The 22,459-nt window shown below is 42.8% G+C and overlaps 1 protein-coding gene across 2 annotated transcripts in view; it reads left to right on the forward strand.

Annotated features, from left to right (window-relative positions):
- Window positions 1–20,220, forward strand: part of GABBR1 (gamma-aminobutyric acid type B receptor subunit 1) — a 200,383-nt gene extending 180,163 nt beyond the window's left edge. For both annotated transcript variants that reach the window (XM_034431779.3, XM_087883827.1), the window contains exons 16-24: window positions 934–1,084; window positions 1,830–1,962; window positions 6,499–6,615; window positions 7,881–7,988; window positions 12,801–12,894; window positions 13,776–13,903; window positions 15,791–15,919; window positions 16,701–16,844; window positions 18,317–20,220. In XM_034431779.3, the coding sequence (XP_034287670.1) occupies window positions 934–1,084; window positions 1,830–1,962; window positions 6,499–6,615; window positions 7,881–7,988; window positions 12,801–12,894; window positions 13,776–13,903; window positions 15,791–15,919; window positions 16,701–16,844; window positions 18,317–18,562 (1,250 nt within the window). In that variant the 3' untranslated portion in view covers window positions 18,563–20,220. The remainder of the gene's footprint in view (window positions 1–933; window positions 1,085–1,829; window positions 1,963–6,498; window positions 6,616–7,880; window positions 7,989–12,800; window positions 12,895–13,775; window positions 13,904–15,790; window positions 15,920–16,700; window positions 16,845–18,316) is intronic.
- Window positions 20,221–22,459: the final 2,239 nt, after the last annotated feature.

The following is a 22,459-nucleotide window of genomic DNA, read 5'->3' on the forward strand; positions in this document are numbered from 1 at the left end:
AAATACTGCTTGAAATTGAAGCTGGTGATTTCGAGTGTTCCAAGATCAAAAACAAAGTTGGACATTCCAACAGTTTTATTCTGAGGCCAGGAATTGCGACAAAATCCTGAAGTTGTTCCAAGTTTTGTCCTGCTGTAACACAGTCAAGTAATCATTTCAACAGAACATCTCAAGAAAGTCAGTGTAAGACATTTTCTTATATGGTAAGAAAGATAACAAATAAGAAATTTTAAAAAAATTGATGCAATTCAGTTTTTTTCCAATTTATCTGAGGATAGGAAATTCTAGAGATTTTAACTAGTGAGTCAGAATCACTAATAATGAAATTGTAGGATGAGGAAATTAACAGACAGATGGATATGAATGAACTGCTGGTGCATATTTGGGCTAAATATGGGATTTAGATTTGAAAAGATGAAATCTAGCAGTCTAGTGATTTCCTTGAGGTCTAAAAATGTTCTCATCTCAGGTTTAGACATCCTGAGAGCATCTATACTGGCTTAGAGTAGATAACGATTCATTTCAAGAACAATTAAGGCAAAGAGTGTACTCTTCACAAAGGACCCACACTATAAATGGTAGGAATGGGGTCAGATGAATGAGAATTTTTAGAGCTTTCCACTTCCTTGTATGCATGTGGGTTAATGACCATTGTTATACAATGAAGTTAGCAAGTACCATTTTATTGTTGAAATGCTGAATTTCATAATTTAGCATTCCGTGTCTGTCAGGAGGTGCATCTTGGGAAATGCTTCGTGCGTGGGTTGAGTCAGGAGGAACTGCTTAGCCTCAGGCAATGCATCTTTCAAGCTAGTCAGGTTACCATATGGAAACATCCCCACACGTGAGTCTTTGTGAATCTTCCTGGTGAAAAAGCCTGAGATATGAATAGGCTCTTGAATTCCTTTCTTCTTCCCATATCTTTCATTGCAGGTGGTGTCCCACCAGCAGATTATACTAAAGTCATCATCACCTTCCGGTACCTTTCCCAGAAGCTCTTCATTTCTGTTTCGGTGCTCTCAAGTTTGGGTATCCTGTTGGCCATCATTTGCTTGGCCTTCAACATCTACAATGGGCATGTCAGGTGGGTGATACTTTTATTTATTTATTAAGTTTATATGCTGCTCATCTCACTGACAAGTGATTCCACTTAAAAAATCCAGTTTCTTTTGCTAAGTGAAAATTTGTAATTCTATAGTTGAAGACATACTTTGCATTCAGAGTCCCTAAGGTTCATTCTCAAAATATCCAGAACATCTGGATTCTGAAACAATGAAAGAACCATTGCCTGTCAGCACAGATCAAGTGTGAGGAACCTGCAGCAGTCTAGATATTGTCAGATTTTAATCCTTATCAGTTCCCCAATCTGATGACTCCCAGTAATGTTGGGATTTCAACTCCCAGAATCCCCTGCCAGCATACCACAAGTTTAGTATTTGAACAACCAAAAGGTAACATGTTAGAGACAACCAAGACAGGGACTTCAAGTCAGAGTAAGGTGGCTTCTTAGATACTTATCTCATGTAATACTGAAGGGCATATTCACCCAAAACGATAAAAAAGATTGAATATTTGTTTATTTCACTTAAGCATGCTGAGGCTATTTCAAGATCCAATTCAATGATTCAAAAGCATAAATTAGAATATTTTTTAAAAATCAAATTGAATCAACAATTGAGTTTGATAGCTTTTAAAACTGGCAACTCAAAATGGATTTTGCCTAGTTCATTTAGCTGAAATACTTTATTATGAATTTGGAAGCAGAGAGCTGGTGACTCGAACCCTTTGTATTCCAGATTCTGCTTGACGGTGTCCTTCTTTTTTTACAGATACATCCAGAACTCTCAGCCATATCTCAATAATATGACAGCTGTGGGCTGTGCACTGGCCCAGGCAGCTGTCTTCCCGCTTGGGTTGGATGGCCTTCACATCAGCAAAGAACTCTTCCCTTTTGTTTGCCAGGTACATCATGGCTGCTGTAAAGCTTTAGAGAACATCCTGGTAGTTTAATAGCTAAACAAAGAGTAGGAAACCTGAGGCCCTTACATGCCATTGAACTACATTTCCCAGCAAACCTAACCAATTTACCTAATGATAAATGATGCTAGGAGCTACAATCCTGTAGTTTCTGGAGAACCACAGTTACCACCAGCCCTGAGTTATACATGTACCTAAGACCAAATTTCAGAATTTTTGTTCAGTGAAGTCCCCACCACTTAGAATAGAATAGAATAACAGAGTTGGAAGGGACCTTGGAGGTCTTCTAGTCCAACCCCCTGCTTAGGCAGGAAACTCCTAGACCAGTGGTAGGCAAACTTGGCTCTTTCACACCCTGTCTTAGGAATTCTGGGGGTTGAAGTCCACAGGGTGTGAAAGAGCCAAGTTTGCCTACCACTGTCCTAGACCATTTCAGACAAATGGTTGTCCAATCTCTTCTTAAAGACTTCTAATTCCATTTCAGAACTGAGAGCTACCATGGAAACCAACGGATACAGTTCAGAACTAGAACAGACACTATCATATCCGTGCCCCCAAAAGTTGAACGAATACCCTAACTTGGGTCTTACTTTGTGTGAAAAAAATGCATTTTAAAGAAGTTCCTAAACATTTAAATGTATTAGTATGCAGTAAAAGTACAAATTCTTCGTACTAGAAAGGAAGAAAGAAAGCACTTTGTGTCAGTGCTAGATTTTGAGGAGAAGGTGTTAGGAAGCCAACTTTTGCTCAACCTGAATTATGTTGGACTGATATTGGACTGGGAATTCATAGTAATTGCATCTCATCCCACATATATATTTGATGTTGTAAACATTTTATTTTAAACACAGGCCTCCAGTCCACAATATAGTAAATAAATAAATCAATAGTGATATTGTTTTAAATCTTTCTGATAACTGTAAATGGGAAAACCATTGAGAACTATATTTCTCTGTCATTAATTGCTCTCTTGATTCGATTTTGTATTCCCCTTGGTGATAAATTCAATAATTCCTATACAGTAACCACTTGTCTGCTGCTTCTCTTCTATAAAATGCTTCTTTTGCTGAGATCCTCAGAGGTGTTTTTGGACACAGTCTTGATTTATATCTATTCCATATTCTCAAAATGACACGTCTAATAAAATGGCTTTTAAGATAAACATTAACTTTATGGTATCAAAATACCATAAATGTACTGCAAAATACAATTTCAGATCTGGTTAACCCAATTCTCTTCTGTCCTTTACATCTTATAACGCTTTATATTTAACTCATAGTTTTTTCCCCTTGCCATACAAATTGAAATATATTTTTTTGCCATTGCTTGAATAGTATATATAAAAAAAAAATAGTACATAAGTTCTTAAAACATCATTCTGGATAAAACATTCATTTTTATCAAATAAGTCCTCCCTAACAGTGACAGTTTTAATTTCTTCCATCTTAACATGACCTTTTAAATTTCATTCCATATTTAAATAATAATTTCAAAATAACATATGATTCATATTCATAATCATAATACCCAAGTATTTTACTTTTTTTCTTAATCTTAAACCAATTTTCTCCATCAGTTCTATTTGATTTTCTATTTTCATATTTTTGTAAACATCTTTGTCTTTTGATTATTAAGTTTAGTTTAGTTTAGTTTTATTAAATTTGTATACCGCCCTACTCCCGAAGGACTCAGGGCGGTGAACAGGCACAGGATAAAATACAGAAATACAAAATTTAAAAACAATTTAAAACCAAATTAAATAATTTGGCCCATGACAATTAAAATCCCAATAAATTTAAAACAAATTAAAATTTCAATTTAAAATTTAAAAGAAAGGGGAGAAAAATTAGGCCAGGCCGGCTTGCTGGAATAAGAGGGTCTTAAGAGCACAGCGGAAGGTGCGCAGATCCGGGATCCTCCGTATCTCCGGGGGAAGCTCGTTCCAGATAGTGGGTGCCCCCACAGAGAAGGCCCTCCCCCTGGGGGCCACCAGTCGACACTGCTTGGCTGATGGCACCCGGAGGAGCCCCTCTCTATGAGACCGTACTGACCGGTGGGAGGCTATTTGGTAGTAGGCGGTCCCGTAAATAACCAGGTCCTAAGCCAGTAGGTTTTAAAACCTACTAGCATACTAAACATATTTAATTTTCCCATTAATGTTTCAACTCCATCCAGTAGAGCTTCCAGAGTTAACACTGGGTCATCTGCAAAAGGATTGATTTATAAATTTACTTTTTTATCTTAATCTGGTTATTCTCTCATGATATCTTATGTCTCTATTCAGTAACTCAAGAATTAAAATAAGAGTGGAGACAGCAGGTATCCTAATATTGAGCCTTTTTGAATCTCACAGAGTTTTATTAGTTATCTGTTAAGAATCATTTGTGCTTTCTATGAAGTATAAATTGATCTTATCTATTTAATAATATTATCTCTAAGAGTCATGTGTTCTAGAACTCTAAATAAGAAAATCCAATTCAAAACGTTGATGCATCTAAGAAGATCAGTGCAGAATTGTTTTTCATTGCATTGCTCCAAATGCGCCAAAATATCCAAAACATTTCTAATACTATTTCATAATTGTCTTTTAGGTAAAAACCCACATTGATCTTCATGAATAAAGTCCTGTAAAATTAAGGCAGAACAAAATCTTATTGGGTACTGATTCTTGAAATATCTTGCACTGTTGATCTCTACTGGGTAGATAATAGAGTAAAGTCTTTGCTAGAGCCCCTGTAGAACTTGTGACACAAAAACAGATGAAAACCTTTGCCACAAACTCCAGTGGAAACTGGCACTTTGTTGGCACAGTTGGCAGCTGGTGGAATTTCTCAAATTTAATTAAAACTGTTCTTTGTAAGACTATTGAATGCTAGTCTCATAATCTTAGTGCTATATAAACCAAGGGTGGGTTCTACTTACCTTTACTACCAGTTCGCAACGGGATTGAGTGCACACTCTCGCTTCGCTCGCGCACGTACCTTGCTTCTGCGCATGCGCAGATCACTTCTGTTGATGTCAGGGTCAGTGGGCGGAGCCTCCCACCGGTTTTACTACCGGTTCTAGAGAACCAGTCCGAATCGGGGGCAACCCATCACTGATATAAACCCAAGGATATTTTCAAATTGTTGTGCGCAAATGTCACAATATCCCACAATTTGGGAAAAAAGTTTAATAGGCAGCTCAGCACATTTTCAATCATAGCATTTCTAACCTGCAATATTGAAATGAAGAAACATAGTTGAATGGGTTGCCGGTAGAAGTGTTATTTTCATACAATTTAAACCTTTACATCATTTATATCATTTAAGCGGCCTCAGTTCTGAAATAACATTATTCTGTTATTTCAGAACTGAGCCCACTTAAATAGTATAAATTGGAAGGGACCTTGGAGGCCTTCTAGTCCAACCCCTTGCTCAAGTAGGAGACCGTATATCATTTCAGGCAGATGGCTGTCCAGTCTGGCACCACAACTTTTGGAGGCAAGCCGTTTAATAAGATTTAATGTAACGTTGTTTAAATGAGAGAGAATTCAGGTGGTTCTCGATTTTTGACCACAATTGAGCCTAACATTTCTGTTGCTAAGCAAGACAGTTGTTAATTTTGTCCCATTTTACGACTTTTCTTGCCACAGCTGTTAAGTGAATCACTGCAGTTGTTAAATTAGTAACATGATTGTTAAATGAATCTGGTGGATTCCCTATTGACTTTGCTTGTCAGACTGTCGCAAAATGTGACCACATGACCCCAGGACACTGCTACCGTCATAAATATGAGTCAGTTGCCAAGCATCTAAATTTTGATCATGTGACCATGGGGACGCTGCAAGGGTTTGAAGTGTGAAAAACGGTCATGTCGCTTTTTTTCCAGTGCCGTCGTAACTTCGAAAGGTCACTAGTTGAAATGTTGTAAGTTGACAACTATCTATAGCGGGGGGGGTCAAACTCAAGGCTCGGGGCCAGATCTGTCCCACGGGGTGCTTAGATCTGGCCCGTGGGCCGCCCTGGAAACAGCAAAGGGCCAGCCTGCGGTGCTTTTGACAGTGAAAACGGAGTTCACGAGGGCTGTGACTGACCCTCCCGAGCTCCATTTTCGCTGGCAGAGGGTTGCAGGAGGCTGTCGCAGCCGAAAAAGAAGCTTGGGAGCCCGTTTTCGCTGGCAGAGCGCTCGGGCCGCTACAGGTGCCCCAACACAAGTGATGTGCCAGCCACGCCCACCCTGGCCACGCCCACCACAGCCCCCCAAGGTCAAACACAACCCTGATGCGGCCCTCAATGAAATCGAGTTTGACACCCCTGATCTATAGTGTTAGAAAATGCATCAACTCTCTGTGGTATAGATATCTCTTGGGAAAGTCCCAGATTCTCTTGGTTGATTAAGAGCTTTGTGGAAGTTCTGACATTCTTTTGTGATGAGATACTTTAAAGGAAGATACTGACTTAATGGATTTTTAGAACTAGAAAAATCTGGTAATAAAGGCTACTGCTTTCTTACTATTCTTTTCCCCCACCCCACTTCCAGGCTCGGCTTTGGCTCCTGGGTTTGGGTTTTAGCCTTGGCTATGGCAGCATGTTCACCAAAATCTGGTGGGTGCACACCGTCTTCACCAAGAAAGAAGAGAAGAAAGAACGACGGAAGGTGAGTGTTTTGTCTTGTTATCACTCTGGGCTGAGTCATTCAAATGAAGCGAGAAATACAGAGAAAAAATTTGGATGTACCATGTATTTCTTTTGAACTCTATTATTTTTGGAAACAATTCAGAATTGGCTTGGGGTCACCCCAAGACAGAATTGGCCTAGATTTGCTCCTAAGTTACAAGGGTGTTCATCGTTTTCTATTCCGCAGGAATTTAATCTTGAAATCATGCCACACCCTTGTTCCACTAAAATAATTGTTGATAGAGATTAGCGTTTCCAGATACTTTATCTTTTATATCTGGTGGGTGTGTCTTTGGGTGAAAGGATTTAACATACAAGTTCATAAATCTTAGCAAAGCCCAGGTCTAAGAGTGTATTTACACCTGAGTTTTTCTACGATTTATGACTGGCTGCAGATTTGGAGGGGAGCACACCATTCTCAGGGTGGGAGGGCTAGTAAATTTGATCTTACAACCCATACTTCAGAAAAGGCATAATTAAGTTCTCAGAGTTCCTTAGCCATGGATACCATGTTTTCTCTCTCTCCGTGTGTGTCCTTAGCCTCTTGTTTAAACACTGCTGAACTTTGCTGTTTTGATTTATTGCTTTACGGTGTTGTATTTTTACATTTATGTTGATAAATTTCCCAAGGAACTGTCACTGCAGGAACAGAACTTAAATTCATAGGCACATTGAAGAGGCTGCCTTATATTACCGGTAAATCAAACCATTGAACCACGCAGCCTGGTATTGTTGTGACTGGGACTAGTTTCTCCAGTCCTCTCTGGATGCAAAACAGGAATTTGCACACAACCTGTTTCCCAGAACATCTTTGTGTTGTCTTATTTCTTAACTTTAAGCCCACTTTTTCCATTAAACTTTTGACACAAGGTCTTGGATTTCCCACACTTTCTCAACTTTCCTCAGTCTGATGCCTTCCAGGTAATATTCATTTCAATTCCCTGGCTTATGAGAGTCTGAAAAACCAACTACATAAATGGCACCAGCTTGGGGAAAAGTTGCTCCCATAATCAAAAAGGAAGCATGTGAAATAGGTGTGTATTGTTTCCATATTACCCAATAATACACGATAAACACATTGGGTAAACAATAATCATTATTGTAATTGACTAGATGGATCCATGGTCTGAAAACTCAGGGCAGCTTGAATTTGTGACTTCCGGGATCCGTGAAATTTCATATATTCTATTCTATCCCTTTGAGTGGGTTCAGCCCCCAGTTCTCTCTCTCCTTTTTCTTCCACAGACTTTGGAACCCTGGAAACTCTATGCCACTGTTGGATTGCTTGTTGGGCTCGATTTTGTCATCTTGGCTATCTGGCAAATAGTTAATCCACTGAAACGCACAACAGAGGTAACATCCTAAGATGGCGTCATTTCAAAGCAAGCTATAGGTTCAAGGATTCCAGGAGACAGGGCCAGATTGTTGAAAAGGCTGTTGAAGTTGTGGGTTTCAAATCCCGGCGCTACCAGTTCATTATCGGGAGCGCGTGAGTGCACACACTTGCTTTGCAAGCGTGCGGCACTTCTGCACATGCACAGAAGGTTCTGCAAATGCACAAAGCATTTTTGATAAAATCTGGGTGGGTGGGCGGAGCCTCCTGCCGCCGTCACTACTGGTTCGCTCGGACCGGGGCGAACTGGTAGCAACCCACCACTGGGCTGTTGGTACCATTAGTACCAAGATACGTGAAACAGGAATTTTAAAAAAATCCATGGAGAGTACAAGACTGCCTTTCTATTATAAGCCCACAAAGTTTTAGTGAGTTAAACAGGCAAAAATTATGTTAGCCTGGACCAGAAGGTCTGTCTTTTCAGCAGTGAAGTATTGCTTTATCAAACATGCTTATATTAAAAGCGTCTTCAAAAGAAGATTCCACATTCCTATTAGTTCAATGAGGGGAACCTTGTGGCCTCCCAGTTACTGTTATTTGTAATATCCCTCTTCACTGGCCCTGCTGTCTGGAGATCCTGTAAGGTGTCGTTCTGGAACCACAGAGAGAATAGAATAGAATAACAGAGTTGGAAGGGACCTTGGAGGTCTTCTAAGAGCCCAACCCCCTGCTTAGGCAGGAAAGAGGACTACTAGTCCCATGTTACTGGAGACGGTTCTCATTCCACTGACCGCTGTGTTGTTGCTTTTCTTTTACAGAAAAGCCAACCGTTGCAATCAAGCTTAACGGCACTAAATTTGAAGCCAGGAAATTGGGAGGGGGGAAATTATTGCTGCCTTAGGCATGGAATAAAGTGAGTGACTTTGGATCAGTCACTTTTTCTCTGCCTTAGGAAGAAGGCAATGACAAATCTCCTCTGAAAGTTTTGGCAAGGAAACTGCATAGATTTGTCCATGCAGTCATCAGGAGTCAGGGATGGCTTGATGGACCATAACTAAAAGCAATGTATTGTAGAAAAGTCTGTCTCTCTTGGATGCCCATCTCTCCTCTATGGCCCAGTTCCCCTGATTCTTCCCTTAAAACATAGCCCCTTAATCTCCCAAACATTTACCGCCTCTCGTTTTTGAGTCTCTCCCACCACCCTTCATATCTGTGCTGGCTGCATTCACATGATATGCTTGCCTTAATCCTGGTTTAATCAATTCGTTCCATTTTTGGAATTGATCCAGCAATACTTAACTGGCCCGGCCACCAGAGACAGTTGTAAGCAGAGGAGAATTTTGTAAACTCACCTTATTGACACTCAACCGCTGAGTCTTGAGTTTTACAAGCTCCTGTTAATTACTGGCCTTTACTGCAGTTGTAGATATCATGTAGGAGATCATGGGGTTGATCCTTCCCTCGGGCTCAGCCTCGTCATCTCCTATATCTCACCTCTTTGGTATGTCCCTGCACTTTCTTCTCCTCTTCCATTATCTCAACCTGTTGAGAAAATTGTTTTTCTCCCTTCTTTGCTCTCCTTTCCGTTCTTGGCATATTTGTCCATATCTTGGTTGAATCGTGATTCCCAGTCTGTGTTGGAATATACAGTCCTCGACTTATGACCACAATTGAGCCCAAAATTTATGTTGCCAAGTGAGACATTTGTTAAGTGAGTATTGCCCCATATTACGCCTTTCCTTGCCACAGTTGTTAAGTGAATCACTGCAGTTGTTAAATTAGTAACACGGTTGTTATGTGAATCTGGCTTCCCCATTGACTTTGCTTGTCAAAAGGTTGCAAAAGGGGATCACATGAAGCCCCGGATACTGCAACCGACATAAATATGAAGCAGTTGCCAAGTGGTCTGAATGTAAATCACATGACCATAGGGATGCTGCAGTGGTCATAAGTCACTTTTTTCAGTGTCATTGTAACTTCGAACGGTCATAAGCAAACTGCTGTAAGTTGAGTTGTATGTAAAGATCTATCCCAGGATCCTTTCCTTCTTTGACTGAATTTAACTTAGGACTTATGGTTCTGGGAAGGGGCTAAAACTTTGGTGTTCCTTCCCCCTGACCTAAAAGTATATCACAAGGGAAGAGGTGCAAATGACAAAATGATCGTTGTGAAATATGGACGCAAGCTCTGTTCTTTTGCACATTCATCGTGATATTGCATGCAGTAAGAGACAGGTGTTTTCAGTGTGATGTCACAACATCCATTTCCTCATGATGATGAAACATTCCTAGGCTGCATAAACAGAGAGATAGAATCAAGATCACATGAAGTGTTAATATCACTTTATAATGCCTTGGTTTAAGGTTTAAGGTTTATTTGGATTTATATACCGCCCTTCTCCCGAAGGACTCAGGGCGGTGAACAGCCAAAGATAAAACACATACAATATAAAGTTTAAAAAATCAATTTAAAACATATTAAACAAATTTGGCCCATACTAATTAAAACACCCCTTTTTTAAAAAGCAAATTAAAATTGGTAAGGCCACACTTGGAATACGGCATTCCAGTTTTGATTGCCACGACGTAAAAAAGATGTGGAGCAGGGGTGAAATGCTCCCAATTCGGACCGGATCACCCAATCTGGTAGTGATGGCAGAGGGCGGTTTGGAGAACCAATAGCAAAAATCTCTGCCCCACCCCCCACCCCCATGCCCAGCTGAGCCACGCGATCATCAGAGGCTTTTTTTTTTACTTTTAAAAGCATTTTTTGTACAACCTCTTCGGCCGAAAAAAATGCTTTTAAAAGTAAAAAAAAAAGCCTCTGATGATCGCGTGGCTCAGCTGGGATCGTCAGAGGCTTTTAAAAGCATTTTTTCTACAACCTCTTTGGCTGAAGAGGTTGTAGAAAAAAATGCTTTTAAAAGCCTCTGACGATCCCAGCTGAGTTGCCTGAGGAACAAACCTCTTCAGGATTGTCTGGGGCGGGGGAGGGGTGTGTGAATCTGCCTGGCGACTTTGGTGAACAAGGCGGGCCCCACGATTCACAGCTGGTCACCCCTCTAGCCGTCCAGCAGGCAGTTCAGGGCAGACAAGGTCGCGATGACTTCACTCCCCAGCAATGTGAGGAGCCACTGCCTAAGCCCTCTCCATGCCCAGGAGCCAAGCCGAGCTGAATGGAACGGGAGGCACTTTAGGGGCTCCCGTTCGGCTTGGCTTGGCTCCTGGGCTCAGAGAGGGCTTAGGCGGCGGCGGCGGCTCCTCACATTGCTGGGGAGTGAAGTCATTGCGACCATTGTCTGCCCTGAGCTGCCCACTGGGCAGCCAGAGGGGTGACCAGCCACAAACTGTGGGGCCTGCCTTGTTCGCCGAAGCTGCCGGGCAGATTTCCCCCCCATACTGTCCCGAAGAGGTTTGTTCCTCAGGCTGTGCCCCAACCCAAATCCCCGCTGCCTGGAACTGCCTGAAAATGTCCAAAGGGTGGAGGCCGGTGGGTGGGTGGGGCTACATTTGGACTATAAGACACACCCAGATTTTCACCCCCTTTTTGGGGGTAAAAAGGTGCGTCTTGTCCTCCAAAAAATACGGTAAGTCCAACCCACCTTGAATTCCGTTGACTCTTATTTACCGCCTCTTTGCTTTGACAGCTAGTAATAAATATTCTTGTAGAGAGTTTAAGCATGCACTAAACTTTTATATTCATCCCAACTGCCTGGACTACTGATTTTCCTTGCTTGATATTTACATTGTCAACTGCCCAGATAGTGCTATAAAGTATTATGGGGCAATATGTAAGCCTAAATGCTATTGCTATTGTTAAATTACCATTTCACCCTCTTCCACGCCCTTCTCTAGAAAAGAGAATATCAGGATTGAACTGTGAAGTCCTGGTGCTTTCCAAGCTTGGTTGTTTTCTTGCAGATGTTTTATTATCCAGCTATGTAACGTCATCAGTGCTAGAAGGGAGTGGGGTTTGCTCTCTTTTCATATACAGTAGCTTGTCCTGCCAGTGTTGCTGAGGGTGATTTTCTCCTTGGTGGTTTCTTGACTAGGGTATTCCATTATATATAGGCTTCTTTATAGGCTTCTTTATACTGTATCTGTTTGAGACAGGGATAGGTAGGTAGGTAGGTAGGTAGGTAGGTAGGTAGGTAGATAGGTAGATGATAAATAGATGATAGATAGATAGATAGATAGATAGATAGATAGATAGATAGATAGATAGATGATAGGTAGGTAAGTAGGTAGGTAGGTAGGTAGGTAGATGATAGATAGATGATAGATAGATAGATAGATAGATAGATAGATAGATAGATAGATAGATGATAGGTAGGTAAGTAGGTAGGTAGGTAGGTAGATGATAGATAGATGATAGATAGATAGAAAGATAGAGCTAGAGATATAGAGATATATATAATCATCTTGATCCTTATAGTGCATCCTTAAGAAATAGTTTATTTTTTATTTTTTTTTATTTTAATTTAATTTATATGCCGCCCTTCTCCAGAGACTCAGGGCAGCTTACAGTGCGTTAAGCAATAGCCTTCGTACTTTTGTATATTTTATACAAAGTCAGCTTATTGCCTCCACAAACTGGGTCCTCAATTTACCTACCTTAGAAAGGATGGAAGGCTGAGTCAACCTTGAGCCTGGGGAGATTCGAACTTCCAGTAATTGCAGGCAGCTGGTGTTAAATTACAGTGCTTTTTTAGTCTGCAGAGCTATCCAGGCTCCTAGTTAACAGTGTACCTTGCCTTATTCAGTTTATTATGTGCTTTGTCTCTTCTGCTTCCAATGTCTTCATCCTGACATGTCTTCATCCATTCCACTAAGGAATTTACCAAAGAGGAGCCTAAAAGTGACATTGACGTGCTGATCCTACCCAAGCTGGAGCATTGCAGTTCCGAAAAAATGAACACTTGGCTGGGTGAGCCTCTCCGGGAAAAGAAGGGTGTTTGTCCCAAGTCCACTTCCGCTCATCCCAAGGTTTCGGTGTCCTTTCCTTTCCTTGGCTAGCCCTGCAACCCTGCCCAGTCTTGCCTTAGTTCAGAACTGGACAACTCGGTCACTGTCCTGCATTCTGGACTGAATCTTACATGTCCTGAATATTTTTGGGGTTCTAGTCTACTGCCCAATCTCCCCCCCCCAGGAGTTCCTTCTGTACACGTGTATTTTACCAGTCCAAAATGGACTGTCATAGGAAATTGGGGAGGAAATGCTGGAGGGCTGAAAACCATGTAGGTGATAAGGCTGGAGACACAGACTGGGATTGAGCAGGATCCTGGAGACAAGAGTCAGCCAGGTGGCTCTGCCAAGAATACTGGGCATGAATTGCCTGCCATTTGGTGCCCTCTCTCTTTGTTACATTTGGTTTGTACTCAATGATCATTGCTGGTTTTTATTTTTATTTTTTTTACACTGTTTGGAAGCTGATTAGACAAGCCTTCCTCCATCTGGTACATTGGCTGCCCAGTGACCAGCAATTAGGCTACCTGGAAATTTGGGGAGATTTAATCCTTGGAGGAAAAGGGTGGCTGGTTTAAAGTCCTGTTAAAATCTGTGTTTTTAAAAATTTCTTTTTGATTCTTTTTGATTCTTTTTGTTATTATGTGTTGCTTTTTTCTTGCAAACGTCCTTGAATGTTTCATAAAAGAAGTGAGCTACCTAACTATCTAAAGAGTGAGAGAGTGAAGGGGGGTGGGGTGGAGGGCAGAATCTACTGCCAACCTTCCTAAGGTTGTTCTACATCCAGACTCCCATTGGAACCTCTTCCCCTTCCACCACCTTCACACTTCTCCCTCCCCACAGGTATCTTCTATGGCTTCAAGGGACTGCTGCTACTTTTAGGCATCTTCCTGGCCTATGAGACAAAGGGAGTCTCCACAGAGAAGATCAATGACCACCGAGCTGTGGGCATGGCAATCTATAATGTGGCTGTAAGTGGTTTGTTTCCAATGATTGGCAATCATCTCTGCCAATTGACCTTCTGAGTGCAGCAGTGAAGTTGAGAGTACAAGTAATTAGAAGAGTGTTCAGTTTCTCCTCCGTCTAAAGGGAAGGAAGAAGGTTTGGGCCAACATTTCTGCCTTAGCAGGGCTCAGAATGGGGATTGGGCCACTTCTAATTTGTCGTGCAGTTGTCTTGTTTTGGGCTACTTTGCCTCACACTGGGGGTTGCATGTTAGATCTCTTTTTGTAAAGCGGAAGGAAGATGATCTTCACATATCTGCAAGCTCTGTTGCCAAGGTAACAAGACATAGAATATTTTTTTAAAGTCCAGGATGTCTAGATAATGTTGGGAAGTGGAAGATTCACTGAACTATAAGAATACTTTAAAAACAGAATGGAACGGAATGGAATACTTTATTTGGCCAAGTGTGATTAGACACACATGGAATTTGTCTCCAGTGTACAAGCTCTCAGTGTACATGCAAAACAACAACAACAAATAATAATAATAATAATAATAATAATAATAACAACAACAACAACAACAACAACAACAACAATAATAAGAGAAAGTAGTAAAAAAAGATGAGAAGGATAATAATGATAATACAGCCATACTACAAGGGTAAATTTACTTGATTTAGTATATTCACCAAATTTATATTTAGAATTTAGGATTCTAAATCTATATATATAAAAGCGAAAACCACTCACGCCGTAATCACAAAATCTCCAGAACCGTAAAGCCTACAAACTTGAAATTTGCCACGTATGTTCCTCTTGGCTTCTAGGTGCTCACTAAGAAAGGATTTTTCAAAATGACAATCAGAGCATTAGTATTTCCTATATTATTATAACATGCTCTGATGCTAATTAGTTAGATGTTCTACTCCCCCTCTCAACCTGAAAATAACTGGAGAGAATGGGATAACATAGGACAAGCTTCATGGAGAGAAGGGGCTAGAAAGCCTGAAGGAGAGAAGGGGATAGGATAGATGTTTCTGTGGGGCAAGGCTGAGGGAGAGAAGGGGAGAGGAGAAGCCAATCATAACTATTCATTAATTTTCAAGATGTAAGTGTCCATTTATCAAGCCCGATCACATAGTGGGTTTTGTTTTTTTTTTTGCTTTAATTTATATGCCGCCCTTCTCCGGAGACTCAGGGCGGCTTACAATGCATTAAGCAATAGCCTTCATACTTTTGTATATTTATACAAAGTCAGCTTATTGCCCCCACAATCTGGGTCCTCATTTCACCTACCTTTGAAAGGATGGAAGGCTGAGTCAACCTTGAGCCTGGTGAGATTTGAACTTGCAGTAATTGCAAGCAGCAGATGTTAATAACAGTGCTTTAGTCCACTGTACTACAGGCTCTTCCTTCTTTTGTTGCGAAGCATGGGGATCCAGCTAGTTTACAGTATATTTAAAAGGAGTAGGAGATACAATCAGACTTGGACAATTCTGTTATTATAGCCAATCTCAATAAAAGTAGATAAAACCTTCCTGTAGATTTCCTGGTGTGGTCTACCCACTGGGGTTGACACTTTGGGAGAGGAACTTCTGAACATCTGGCTGCAGCTCAGACAGGAAGTTTTGCTTCCCAGTGTTTAGAGTTGCAGTGATAACCATCTGCTTTCAGGAAGCCAACCTGTCCTGTTGGATGATATTAAGGATATTATCTCTCCTTGGCCATAGGGGCCGGGTGAGCCTTAAAGGCTAGAAGCAAATTTCCTGACAGTTCCTACAACGGCTAGAGAATTCTGAGAGTTGAAGTCCACACGCCTTATGTTTGTCAAGGTTGTAAAATCCTGCTGTAGGACTTCCTGGGTGTGCTTTCTGGTATAAGCTAACAGCCTGGAGCTTCTCCCTCTTGTAGGTGCTGTGTCTTATCACAGCCCCCGTGACCATGATCCTCAGCAGTCAACAGGATGCTGCCTTTGCCTTCGCCTCCCTTGCCATTGTCTTCTCCTCTTACATCACACTGGTTGTGCTGTTTGTGCCCAAGGTAAGTACTTCCCCTCTGACACCGTTTAAGTCATTCTCTAGCTCAGGGCTGGACAATTAATTTTCCCAAGGGGCCACCTGAGACTGGGACTATTATGGAGGTCCAAACCAAAAGGGCTGTGAAGGTGCATAGGTATGCATGCATGCATGATGTAAATTGGAAAAAAAAATACGTAAAGGTTCCCCTTGCACATATGTGCTAGTCGTTCCTGACTCTAGGGGGCGATGCTCATCTCCATTTCAAAGCCGAAGAGCCAGCACTGTCCGAAGACGTAACACTGTTACTTTCCCACCAAAAGTGGTCCCTATTTTTCTACTTGCATTTTTTACGTGCTTTCGAACTGCTAGGTTGGCAGAAGCTGGGACAAGTAACGGGAGCTCGCCCCAATATGCGGCACTAGGGATTCGAACCGCTGGACTGCCAACCTTTCGATCGAGAAGCTCAGCGTCTTAGCCGCTGAGCCACCGCATCCCTTTTGGAAAAAAAAAACAGTCACTTTCAAAATAAAAGCAATGCAGTTGTATTGCATGCATGGCGTACACTATTACATTCGATTTTTAATTTTCGATTGATTTCATGTGAGCTGGACAGAGACAGCCAAAGAGCCAAATATGGATCAGGGGCTGTAAAATGCCCAGATCTGCTCTAGCCCATCCCAGACAATGGCCTTCTCAGGAAGGGAGCTGAAAAAGTAAAGGAAGCACACCTGGTCTTCCTGTTCTGGCTATCTTGCGCAGCCCTTTCCTAGCCATGAATTGCAGAAGTGTGGTTCTTGTTTCAGATGAGGCGCCTTATCACCCGTGGAGAATGGCAATCCGAGCAGCAGGACACCATGAAAACTGGCTCCTCCACCAACAACAACGAGGAGGAGAAATCACGGATGCTGGAGAAGGAGAACCGTGAACTGGAGAAGATCATTGCCGAGGTGGGGGCCATGTGTGACTTGGCAGGGGGCAGTCAGGGAGGGATGTTTGGCCCTTCCTTGCATTTCCATTATATTTTCTGCACAAGCTTCAGAGGTGGGTTTCAGCAGGTTCTGACCAGTTCTGGAGAACCGGTAGCGGAAATTTTGAGTAGTTTGGAGAACCGGTAGTAAAAATTTTTGACTAGCACCGCCCCCATCTATTCTCTGCCTTTCAACTCCCAGCTGATTGGGAAGAAATGGGGATTTTGCACTATCCTTCCCTGGATTGGGGAGGGAATGGAGATTTTGCAGTATCCTTCCCCTGCCACGCCCACCAAGCCATGCCATGCCACACCCGCCATGCCACACCCACCAAGCCACACCCACAGAACCAGTAGTAAAACTTTTTGAAACCCACCACTGAAAAGCTTGTAATGCACAGTAGGGACTTTCTTGGATCCAGAGGGAGAAAACGTGGGGCAGAGAACAAAGCCATGATGGGAGATGGCATGGGATTTCTTTCTACCTGACTTTGGGGCAGTTTCTTTCCTCAAAATTGTGGGAAACGCCATTGTGAATGTTTCCAGTGATCATTGATGGAGAATGCCAACCTTGGAGGTGCAAATCGGCCACCTGTAAAGACTAAGAATGTGGCACAACACTGCTTACTATTCATGAGCACCTTCCACACTCTTCTTAGAATATACTATTTTAGAAGTCTACAGAACTGAGAGTATAAAACAGTAGGAGAACTGAGCTCCCTTTTGATTGCTGGGCAGCCTCCTTGGAAGTGAGTTTTAGGTTTTGGGGTGGTCCTTTTGTGTGGGGAGGATTGCAGCTGCCTCCTCCTCCTAGTATCTAAAGGACCAAGTTGAGAGCAGATCCTGGAGAAAAATCTATTATGTGGTCATTTAGAGTCAACACCAACTTGATGGCACATGATCAAGTCCTCCTGTGCCAACTTCCATCCCTTCCACCAGGATGCTGGGGGTCTTGACCCGTTGCTTCATAGACTCCTCCCTTCCTCCTTCCCGGGGATGGGTTTCAAAAATTTTAGCAAGGGTTTCTCTGCCCGGTTGCTGAGTGGGCGTGGCCATGTTGGGCATGGCCTAGTCAGCCTCCTGCACCATGGTGGGGGGGGAGGGGCGTTTTTGCCCTCCCCAGGCTCAGGAGGCTTTCCTTGAACCTCCAGGAGGGTGCAAATGGCCTCCCCAGGCTCCGGAGGACTTCTGGAGGCTGGAAACAGGCCCATTTCTGGCCTTTCTGAACTTCCAGTAGACCCATTTTTCAGCCTCCCCGAGCCTCCACGCACACCCTGCACTTACCTGCATCCAAAATGGGCTGCATGGGGACTCCTGGGAAGGGAGGGGAGGGGAGGGGTGGACAGGGCCAGCCAGGAGTGGGATTTGGGGGTTCTCCAAACTGCACAGAATCTTAGCTAGAGGTTCTTACAAACCGCCAGCAACCCACCCCTGCTCCTTCCTCCCCGACAGAAAGAAGAGCGTGTCTCAGAGCTCCAGCAACAGCTGAAAGAGCGGCAGCAACTGCGTTCCCGGCGGCGCTCCTCCAACTGTGCAGCTGACAACCATTTCAACAACTCGGCTTCAGCTTCAGCAGCCACTGGCCCCAACCTTTACCAGCCCAGCTTGCCTCTCGTCCGCTGCCTGGTGGCTGAGCAGGCTGACAAGCTGGGACGCAACAACTGTGATGGGAGCCGTGTCCACCTGCTCTACAAGTGAAGGACCTTACAGACATCTGGAGAAAGGGAGAGTGGAGCTTTGTTTGGGTAGCTGGGGGAATGGGCATCTGATGGGTGGGGACTCTGTACAGCTGGCTGGGAAGGGGCTTTCCCCCCCCCCCAAAAAAAAGAAAGGAAAAGGAATCATAATCCCTAGTCTTTGTAAAATATCTTTGTGTCTGTCCATCTGCTACCCCTGGAGCCTGGAATCCAAGTGGAAAATCTGGAGATTTATTTTAAAAGTAGGGAATCCCAAGGATACCCACATCTACACTTCCCACCCCCACTTCCACATCTCACCACTCTTCAAGTGTCACTACTCGGGAAGGGAGCAGCTGGAAATATGGTTGTTGTAAACTCAAACTCTCAGTCTGCATGCCTTGGATGCTTGCAGGAATACGAGCGAGAAGAAATTCAGACTGAAAGGAGCACTGAAAACTGATGTAGTTTTTGCTCCTCTGTAAACTTACCTAGAGACAGATACCAGTAGATACAGATACCAGTAGATACAGCATTCAGGGACACCAATTTTGTATACAGTTGAGTTGTGATGTGGCAGTTGTATTGCGTTACTGATAGTCATACCATAATTCACAAGGGTCTTCTTTACAACAACGAGGACATTTTTTCCCGTTTTCGCTGCAACCTGATCGTTTGCAAAAGGGTCTATTTATTGCAAGCCGGTCTGTAGCACAGTTTTCCTGCAGCAGACAATTGAGTCTTCTAAGCATTTTGGCATGAAAAAAAAATCTGTTTCATGTAACCCCAAAGAGTTGCCTACCGTTGGACTGGAATGCATTATGTACGTTCGTTATCAAAAGCACTTAACTTAAGTTTCCCAATCTGATTCTGGCTGCCAATACAAGCAACCGCACAAAGGCGCAACCTGGCTGGCTCTGACGATAGCCATCATTCCTGTACAATCATGGGACAGAGCGGAGTCCCAGGTGGGCCACATCTATGTAAAGGTGAAGAGTGATGCAATGATGGAGGTGAAGGTTTAAAGTCAAAGGGAAAAATTGTAAAGGTGAAGGTGGAGCCCTTATTCAGAGGTATAGGCTATTGCTAGGGACAGGAGAGGGAACCTATCAGGTGACTTCCTTGTCCAGATGGTAATTAATTAACCACGAGATACACCTTGTAGCAGAGTTCTTAAGAAAGCAAGCACTGTTCCTTGGATATGAGGGGATGGGATGGGCATTGCCTGATGTGAGAAGGTTAGCTTGGAGTCGTTTCTACAAATGTTGCAGTTCTCACTCAGCAACGCCTGCCCCTGCTTGGAAGTGTGTCCTCCTTTTGACACTGGGCCATGGAGAATTTCTAGACCATATTTAATTGCCGTTATTGCCTTCATTTTAGTTCACCTAAACAAGGAATGTAGGGTGCTGGAGCTACAGTGAAGTCAAGGATTGGCTAGGTTGCTGATGAACATTAGGGAACTGGGCCCAACGGTCTGACGAATGTATGCACCTCTGCATGCAGAATGCACACACGTGTGCCAGGTCCTCCCCATGCTTTTCCCATTTGGAGCACTTTATTATCCCAGCAGATATAGGAAAGTGAATGGGTGCTGCCTAGGATGGTGAGGGGAGCCCAGATGCCTGCCAGACTTTTCCACCAGTATACAGATGTTCTTTAGTAAAATTATACCATATGAAATACATGTCTGTGTGTCATCTGTGGACAGTATGAATGTCTTCAATTTTGTGGTTTTGTTCTACATCCAGTGACATGAGCCCTACACAAAGTAACACGGAATGGAGCAAAGGGAATTCTCTTTCATGAAAGTGTTTTATTATTTTATTTATTATTATTATCATTATTCATATTTCTATGCCGCCCACTCTCCGAGGACTCTGGGCAGCTTACACCAAAGACAGTATACTAAATAGCATATTGCCCCCAACAATCTGGGTCCTCATTTTACCCACCTCGGAAGGATGGAAGGCTGAGTCAACCTTGAGCCGGTGAGATTTGATCCACTGATCTGCTGAACTAGCAGTCAGCTGAAGTAGCTGCAGTACTGCACCCTAACCACTGCGCCACATTTTTGGTGCCATATATGTTTCCCCCATAACGTATAGGTACAACCTGTTCATTCTCTTACACAGGTACTCCTTGACTTACAACCATTTGTTTAGTGACCATTTGAAGTTGCAACAGCACTGGAAAAGTGACTTTTGACCATTTTTCACACTTTTGACTGTTGGCAATGTCCCAGGGACATGCGATCCCCTTTTGCGACTTTTTGACAAGCAAAGTCAACGGGGAAGCCAAATTCACTTAACAACCATGTTACTAACTACAGTGATTTTACTTAACTGTGGCAAATGAGGCAAAATTCAAAATTCACTTAACTGTCTTGGCTTAGCAATGGAAATTTTGGGCCTCTATTGTGGTGTCAGGACACACTTGACTGCATGTATAGGAAATCAACGCATGTTACTCCAGAGCATCTCAATCTAGCAACCTAGCACCATCTAAATGTTTTGGTTTATAAACTTGCACCAGCTTTGACTGTTAACCGTACTTATTGGGAATGAGGGAAGGGCAAGCTGTTTGGCCCTGAAGTAAGTTTCACTGAGTTCACTAGGCTCCTCTTATAAATCAGTTCATAAGAAAGTAGAGAGAGAGAAAAAACCCTTCTAGTGGGCTTTTAAAGTTGATTAAAAAAACATAGCCAGTTAATGCCAACTGTAATTGGCTGCTTCCGCAGGCTTGTAAAAACAATGTGCTTGAGAAAGCAGGTATACTTGGGCTGTTTCCAAACTGTTCTTACTACTTTAAAAGAAAAGCTGTTCAGTGCCACTAATACCTGACTGGGAGGGTGTGTTGTATGTGTGTTTTGGAAAGCTTTGTTGGTGCAGCAGAGCCAAGGAAGCTAAGGAGTGTGGCTAGACTAGTCTGAAAAGCCTCTTTTAAAATACAGCCTTAATCTTTGCCGATGAATGAACAGATGAATTAGCCCAGTAGCCCTAAGGCGAAGGAGATCATTTATCTCATAATGCCCAGCTCCTGGAGTTAAAACAGCTATGGAAAATGGCATAATAGTAAAGAGATTGATGGAGGTCATATGAGCAGCACTGGCCAGCAAGCTTGCTCTGTTGCTGCCAAAACTGTGCCAGGACTGTTCATCAGCATAGTTAGAAATTATACAAAGAATTAGTCCATTCTTTTATATACTGCAGATATAGATCTCTAGAGATTCAACGTAAAATTTAACTGACATTAGACAATTATTTTAACTCCTTAGATAGAGGGCAACCAGAAAAATAGATTAGAAACTACCAGGAGCTAATATTACCTCAATTTCCTGCTTATCCAAAATGAGCAGCTTCTTCCCCATTAAAGAAAGGACTCTTAGAAGGTCCCATTTGTAGTGGTTGAGGTATTTTTTTAATTAGATTTTTGTCCCATTATTGTTAAATAACTCAAGGCAGCAATATTCCTTGCTCCTATTTTCCCCCCAAACAACAACCCTGTGAGATGGGTTAGGCTAAGAGAGAGTGACTGGCCCAAAGTCACCCAGTCGGTTTTCAGGCCCAAGGGAGGACTAGAACTCATAACCTCCTGATTTCTAGGCTGGCACTTTAATCACTAGGCCAAATTGGCTCTCAATACAGATTTATATACAAGATTTCGAGGTACAGGGTAATTGGGTCTTCCTCCATAACAACATTCTGGGTCCTATCCTCTAAGGCAGGGGTGTCAAACTCAAGGCCCGTGGGCTGGATCTGGCCCGCTGGGTGCTTAGATCCGGCCCGCCCTGGAAACAATGAAGGACTGGTCCATGGTGCCTCTGTCAGCAAAAACGGAGCTTGGGAGGGCCACACACGGCCCTCCTAGGCTCCATTTTCGGCCGCAACGGCCTTCTGCAACCTTCTGCCAGCGAAAACAG

The sequence above is a fragment of the Pantherophis guttatus genome, chromosome 2, assembly GCF_059756535.1.
Source record: "Pantherophis guttatus breed Tessera chromosome 2, ASM5975653v1, whole genome shotgun sequence".
NCBI classification, from domain to species: domain Eukaryota; kingdom Metazoa; phylum Chordata; class Lepidosauria; order Squamata; family Colubridae; genus Pantherophis; species Pantherophis guttatus.